The 7500-nt window shown below is 29.2% G+C and overlaps 2 protein-coding genes across 3 annotated transcripts in view; both read left to right on the top strand.

Annotated features, from left to right (window-relative positions):
- LOC144958566 (muscle M-line assembly protein unc-89-like) overlaps positions 1-3620 on the top strand; it is a 57590-nt gene extending 53970 nt beyond the window's left edge. The window contains exons 12-13 of one of the 2 annotated variants that reach the window (XM_078890631.1): positions 510-818; positions 3484-3620. In XM_078890631.1, the coding sequence (XP_078746757.1) occupies positions 510-818; positions 3484-3620 (446 nt within the window). Of the gene's footprint in view, positions 1-509; positions 819-3483 lie in introns of those variants that run through there. The other variant, XR_013642471.1, reaches the window with a different exon arrangement.
- LOC144958568 (hemicentin-1-like) overlaps positions 3621-7500 on the top strand; it is a 40226-nt gene continuing 36346 nt past the window's right edge. Inside the window, exons 1-2 of the mRNA XM_078890633.1 lie at positions 3621-3755; positions 4544-4852. Of these exons, the coding sequence (XP_078746759.1) occupies positions 3656-3755; positions 4544-4852 (409 nt within the window). The 5' untranslated portion in view covers positions 3621-3655. The remainder of the gene's footprint in view (positions 3756-4543; positions 4853-7500) is intronic.

The following is a 7500-nucleotide window of genomic DNA, read 5'->3' as shown; positions in this document are numbered from 1 at the left end:
CCTTAAAATGTAAATATGAAACTAAACTAATATAATAAATGAAACCTGGAAATTGTGGCAACAAGGAATACTATTTATTTCATCCCTAATATTGGATTACTTTATCATTTCCGGTTAACTAGTGTTAATGTACTAGTATAAATCGAAACTATTTTTAGCAAGACCTATCAAAGATATTGAAATATGATATTATGTATATGTATATATATATATATATATATATTGTATTCAAGAAGTGTTATCTCTAATAAAGCAGAAACTCTCAAATGAATTCATTAAAAAATTACGAAACAAACAGTAACCGATAGGTAAAATAATGTTTAAAAAAACCCCAACAAAATTCTTATTCAAATGTTTTTTGCTCATCTTCCCTTTCCTATTATCCTCATCTTTGGAAAGGTATGTCACCATGTCCTAAACTTTGCTATACAATCCCTCACATTATCAGTCGACATATAGAAATGAGCAATCAACAACAAAAATTAATTAATTAAATATATATATTTCAGAAGCAGGTAACACGGATTCAAAACAGGAAATAAAGTCGAATAAGGTGACAGAGGGGAAGTCTGTTAAACTTACCTTTGACGTAAACCCTAACAGTTTAAACCCGTCACTTGATTACACACTGCTAAAAGATGGAAGGATTGTACAGCTTGATAAATTCTCGATAGACAGGGAGTCGGAGGAGGGAAAATACACAATTAATCTGAAGGACGTGACATCCAGCGATTCTGGTCAATACGTTTTGATAGAGAATACACCTTCAGGAACATCTAGCACGAGGAACTCTGTCATTTTAACCGTTGAAAAGAAAGGTATGTTCTTTCTTTTCTTCAAATGTGAACATTCATCTCAATCAAGCTATTATATCGGGAATAAGATATCAAAAGCAATGTTTATATCACCCAGGATCTCTAAAAGGTGTTATATCAGGATGAAATGGACCCTGGAAAGGAATAGAGAAATAATAATATAATTTAAAAAATACAAACTTTGAGATTGTGGCGATATACTTCTTCTTTTCTTCTTCTTCTTCTTCTTTCTTTTCTTCTTCTTTCTCTTCTTCTTCTTCTTCTTCTTCTTTTTCTTCTTCTTCTTCTTCTTCTTCTTCTTCTTCTTCTTCTTCTTCTTCTTCTTCTTCTTCTTCTTCTTCTTCTTCTTCTTCTTCTTCTTCTTCTTCTTCTTCTTCTTCTTCTTCTTCTTCTTCTTCTTCTTCTTTCTTCTTCTTCTTCTTCTTCTTCTTCTATCTTCTTTCTTCATCTTCTTCTTCTTCTTCTTCTTTCTTCTTCTTCTCTTCTTCTTCTTCTTCTTCTTCTTCTTCTTCTTCTTCTCTCTTCTTCTTCTTCTTCTTCTTCTTCTTCTTCTTGTTATTGTTATTGTTATTGTTATTGTTATTTTTATTGTTATTATTATTACTATTACAATTGTTATTATTATTATTATTATTATTATATTATTATTATTATTATTATTATTATTATTATTATTATTATTATTATTATTATTATTATTATTATTATTATTATTATTGTTGTTATTGTTATTGTTATTATTATTATTATCATTTTTATTATTATTATTATTATTATTATTATTATTATTATTATTATTATTATTAATAATAATATTATTATTATTATTATTACTATTTATTATTATTATTATTATTATTATTATTATTATATTATTAGTATTATTATTATTATTATTATTATTATTATTATTATTACTATTATTATTATTATTATTTTTGGAGTCATGTTTATGTCACCCATCGTCTCTACATCAGGATCAATTCTGCCCGTAAATGATAATATAGGTTTTTTTTAAAGTGAGAAAGTACTAATTTTGAGACTAAACGAAAAAAATAATTCTTTTTATTCTGCATCATATTGAATAGAAATTAACCATAAAGTTACTATTATTATTGATGGCTATTAATTCCATTTTTAACATCCATTTCATCCCGACCTAATACCAACATGAGAAAATTGGAGATATATGATGTGGTTAAAATGACCGAATCGAAATTGTATAATATATATATATATATATATATATATATATATATATATATATATATATATATATATATATCCTTTCTTTAAAAAATATAGCATTGTGGAGAACATTGTGCTTATTTGAGTCAATAAAAGAATTGATACGGTGCACAACATCGACTGAAAGATTTGAAAATTAGAAATGTATTTTTTACAGATAGATAAACAGATAACTTGATTTCCTTTTATAATTTAAAGTCAGTTTGAATGTTCCTTGAGTCACACAGATATCATAAAATACGTACCGACGAGACTAAACAGTCCCAAAATCAACCAATTTCGTCACTGTAAAAAGTTGTCAGTTTGCGTCATCTATTTATGACATCAAGTATTATTATTACTTCCATTCTGTTGTTGATTTAGCGGTGATCAGTTTTGTTCTAATTGCGTGTATGTTTGTGTGTGTGTATGTATGTGTGTGTGTGTTGTGTGTGGTGTATACATATGTGTGTGTGTGTGTGTGTGTTGGCATTTTTCAGCAAATCGTGGCTTTCATAGTGATATTATTCACTTGATCACATGAAGGTATTTCAGTCGCCATTTTGATTCTTTTTTACTATTAGGGTTAGCTCGAGAGGTTAGTCATAAGTGTTATTAAAGGTGCTAGGGTGTCTGTTTTTCCATAAGTTAAGTAAAGGGGAGACATTCCGATAGCTCCTACATCCCCAGTATTCTTTAAATTTGTATTTTCACGTTGATATTTTGTCAGGCATTTTAAAAACTCTAGAACAAACCTCGATAGATTTGTGAAAGTTTAAAATTTCCTAATTTGACCATTGTTATGATTTTCGGCCGCCATTGTGATTTGTTAAGTATTGAAAGGTAGTGCAAAGAAGTCCGAGAGTTGTTTTTTTACTTTTAGGTTTAGCTCGAGAGGTTAGTCATAAGTGTTTATAAAGGTGCTAGGGTGTTTGTTTTTCCATAAGTTAAGTAAAGGGGAGACATTCCGAAAGCTCCTACATCCCCAGTATTCTTTAAATTTGTATTTTCACCTTTGATGTCACGGGTCAGAGTCTATAGTGGCTTACACTTCATGTTAGGCCACACAGAAAAATCAACCGAAGATATACCAAATTACACAGACAACGTTGTTTACCAATCTACCCTCATTAAATGATGGTGAGTACAGTATCGAATGAAAATAGGTCTTTCCCCGCGAAATTGCGGGCTTTTTACTAGTATATATATATATATATATATATATATATATATATATATATATATATATATATATATAATATAGTATTGTATTGTATTGCATTGCATTGAATTGCATGGTATGGCATGGTATGGATGGCATTGTATTGTATTGTATTGTACTGTGCTGTATTGTATGTAATGTAGGTAATGTATGTGTGTATTAACGTATATATTTTGAATGTCATATTATGGTAAATAGAAAGTGTCAATAAATTTTCAGATGAAGCCAAGAATCCCTTTACAATGCAAGAGGGAGAGTATTTTGGATACACATTTAATGCAAGTGATGAAACCCGCCACAGAGTTACACTGTGCGAAAAGATGGCAACCTTGTACGGGATGACAAGTACCATATAGAGACACAGTCGAATGGAAAAGCTACATTTCTCTTGATGCAGGCAACACCTAACGATTCCGGTCATTACGTTATTACAGAAAATAGACCTGACGGGGTTCACGCAACCCATAAAATTACATTAATCGTTGTAAAAGGTGTGTGTTTCCTTCTTCACTAATGTGTTTTTAATTTGCTTTAAAACGGTAATAAATCGTTTTATTTGGACCTGAAAATGTAAATATGAAACTAAACTAATATAATAAATGAAACCTGGAAATTGTGGCAACAAGGAATATTTTTTATTTCATCCCTAATATTGCATTACTTTATCCTTTCCGGGTAACTAGTGTTAATGTACTAGTATAAATAGAATACTTTTTTAAGCAAGACCTATCAAAGATATTGAAACATGATATTATGTATATGTATATATATATATATATATATATATATATATATATATATATATATATATATATATATTGTATTCAAGAAGTGTTCTCTCTAATATAGCAGACACTCTCAAATGAATTCATTAAAAAAGTACGAAACAACCAATAACCGATAGGTAAAATAATGTTTAGAAAAACCCCAACAAAATTCTTATTCAAATGTTTTTTGCTCATCTTCCCTTTCCTCCTATCCTCATCTTTGGAAAGGTATGTCACAATGTCCTCAATTTTGCTATACAATCCTTCAAATTATCAGTCGACATATAGAAATAACAATCACAAAAAAATAATTGATTAAATACCATTTTCATTTCAAGTCCATACCCGTCGTTATAATGTATTCCGATAAAGCAGCATAGGGTATTATTATAGGAGCATGCAGTTGCTCAGCTAGTTCTGAAATTTAAAGAGTTTTTCTTTTGGTTTTACACACACACAAACACACACACATACACACACACATATATATATATATATATATAATATTTCAGAACCAGGTACCACGGATTTAAAACAGGAAATAAAGTCGAATAAGGTGACAGAGGGGAAGTCTGTTAAACTTACCTTTGACGTAAACCCTAACAGTTTAAACCCGTCACTTGATTACACACTGCTAAAAGATGGAAGGATTGTACAGCTTGATAAATTCTCGATAGACAGGGAGTCGGAGGAGGGAAAATACACAATTAATCTGAAGGACGTGACATCCAGCGATTCTGGTCAATACGTTTTGATAGAGAATACACCTTCAGGAACATCTAGCACGAGGAACTCTGTCATTTTAACCGTTGAAAAGAAAGGTATGTTCTTTCTTTTCTTCAAATGTGAACATTCATCTCAATCAAGCTATTATATCGGGAATAAGATATCAAAAGCAATGTTTATATCACCCAGGATCTCTAAAAGGTGTTATATCAGGATGAAATGGACCCTGGAAAGGAATAGAGAAATAATAATATAATTAAAAAAATACAAACTTTGAGATTGTGGCGATATACTTCTTCTTCTTCTTCTTCTTCTTCTTCTTCTTCTTCTTCTTCTTCTTCTTCTTCTTCTTCTTCTTCTTCTTCTTCTTCTTCATCTTCATCTTCATCTTCATCTTCTTCTTCTTCTTCTTCTTCTTCTTCTTCTTCTTCTTCTTCTTCTTCTTCTTCTTCTTCTTCTTCTTCTTCTTCTTCTTGTTATTGTTATTGTTATTGTTATTGTTATTTTTATTGTTATTATTATTACTATTACAATTGTTATTATTATTATTATTATTATTATTATTATTATTATTATTATTATTATTATTATTATTATTATTATATTATTATTATTATTATTATTATTATTATTATGTTATTGTTATTGTTATTATTATTATTATCATTTTTATTATTATTATTATTATTATATATTAATAATATATTATTATTATTATTTATTATTATTATTATTATTATTATTATTATTATTATTATTACTATTATTATTATTATTATTTTTGGAGTCATGTTTATGTCACCCATCGTCTCTACATCAGGATCAATTCTGCCCGTAAATGATAATATAGGTTTTTTTTAAAGTGAGAAAGTACTAATTTTGAGACTAAACGAAAAAAATAATTCTTTTTATTCTGCATCATATTGAATAGAAATTAACCATAAAGTTACTATTATATTGATGGCTATTAATTCCATTTTTAACATCCATTTCATCCCGACCTAATACCAACATGAGAAAATTGGAGATATATGATGTGGTTAAAATGACCGAATCGAAATTGTATAATATATATATATATATATATATATATATATATATATATATATATATATATATATATATATATATAATATATCCTTTCTTTAAAAAATATAGCATTGTGGAGAACATTGTGCTTATTTGAGTCAATAAAAGAATTGATACGGTGCACAACTCGACTGAAAGATTTGAAAATTAGAAATGTATTTTTTACAGATAGATAAACAGATAACTTGATTTCCTTTTATAATTTAAAGTCAGTTTGAATGTTCCTTGAGTCACACAGATATCATAAAATACGTACCGACGAGACTAAACAGTCCCAAAATCAACCAATTTCGTCACTGTAAAAAGTTGTCAGTTTGCGTCATCTATTTATGACATCAAGTATTATTATTACTTCCATTCTGTTGTTGATTTAGCGGTGATCAGTTTTGTTCTAATTGGATGTATGTTTGTATGTGTGTATGTATGTGTGTGTGTGTGTTGTGTGTGGTGTATACATATGTGTGTGTGTGTGTGTTGGCATTTTTCAGCAAATCGTGGCTTTCATAGTGATATTATTCACTTGATCACATGAAGGTATTTCAGTCGCCATTTTGATTCTTTTTTTTTACTATTAGGGTTAGCTCGAGAGGTTAGTCATAAGTGTTATTAAAGGTGCTAGGGTGTCTGTTTTTCCATAAGTTAAGTAAAGGGGAAACATTCCGAAAGCTCCTACATCCCCAGTATTCTTTAAATTTGTATTTTCACCGTTGATATTTTGTCAGGCATTTTAAAAACTCTAGAACAAACCTTGATAGATTTGTGAAAGTTTAAAATTTCCTAATTTGACCATTGTTATGATTTTCGGCCGCCATTGTGATTTGTTAAGTATTGAAAGGTAGTGCAAAGAAGTCCGAGAGTTGTTTTTTTACTTTTAGGGTTAGCTCGAGAGGTTAGTCATAAGTGTTATTAAAGGTGCTAGGGTGTTTGTTTTTCCATCAGTTAAGTAAAGGGGAGACATTCCGAAAGCTCCTACATCCCCAGTATTCTTTAAATTTGTATTTTCACGTTGATATTTTGTCAGGCATTTTAAAAACTCTAGAACAAAGCTTGATAGATTTGTGAAAGTTTAAAATTTCCTAATTTGACCATTGTTATGATTTTCGGCCGCCATTGTGATTTGTTAAGTATTGAAAGGTAGTGCAAAGAAGTCCGAGAGTTGTTTTTTTACTTTTAGGGTTAGCTCGAGAGGTTAGTCATAAGTGTTATTAAAGGTGCTAGGTGTGTTTGTTTTTCCATAAGTTAAGTAAAGGGGAGACATTCTGAAATCTCCTACATCCCCAGTATTCTTTAAAATTGTATTTTCACCTTTGATGTCACGGGTCAGAGTCTATAGTGGCTTACACTTCATGTTGGGCCACACAGAAAAATCAACCGAAGATATACCAAATTACACAGACAACGTTGTTTACCAATCTACCCTCATTAAATGATGGTGAGTACAGTATCGAATGAAAATAGCTCTTTCCCCGCGAAATTGCGGGCTTTTTACTAGTATATATATATATATATATATATATATATATATATATATATATATATATATAGTATTGTATTGTATTGCATTGCATTGAATTGCATGGTATAGCATGGTATGGATGGCATTGTATTGTATTGTATTGTACTGTGCTGTATTGTATGTAATGTAGGTAATGTA

This window comes from Berghia stephanieae, chromosome 13, assembly GCF_034508935.2.
Source record: "Berghia stephanieae isolate SIO BIC M18660-M18661 chromosome 13, UCSD_Bste_1.3, whole genome shotgun sequence".
Lineage (NCBI taxonomy): Eukaryota > Metazoa > Mollusca > Gastropoda > Nudibranchia > Aeolidiidae > Berghia > Berghia stephanieae.
The sequence above is the reverse complement of the archived record's forward strand: the minus strand, read 5'-3'. Positions and strand labels throughout refer to the sequence as shown.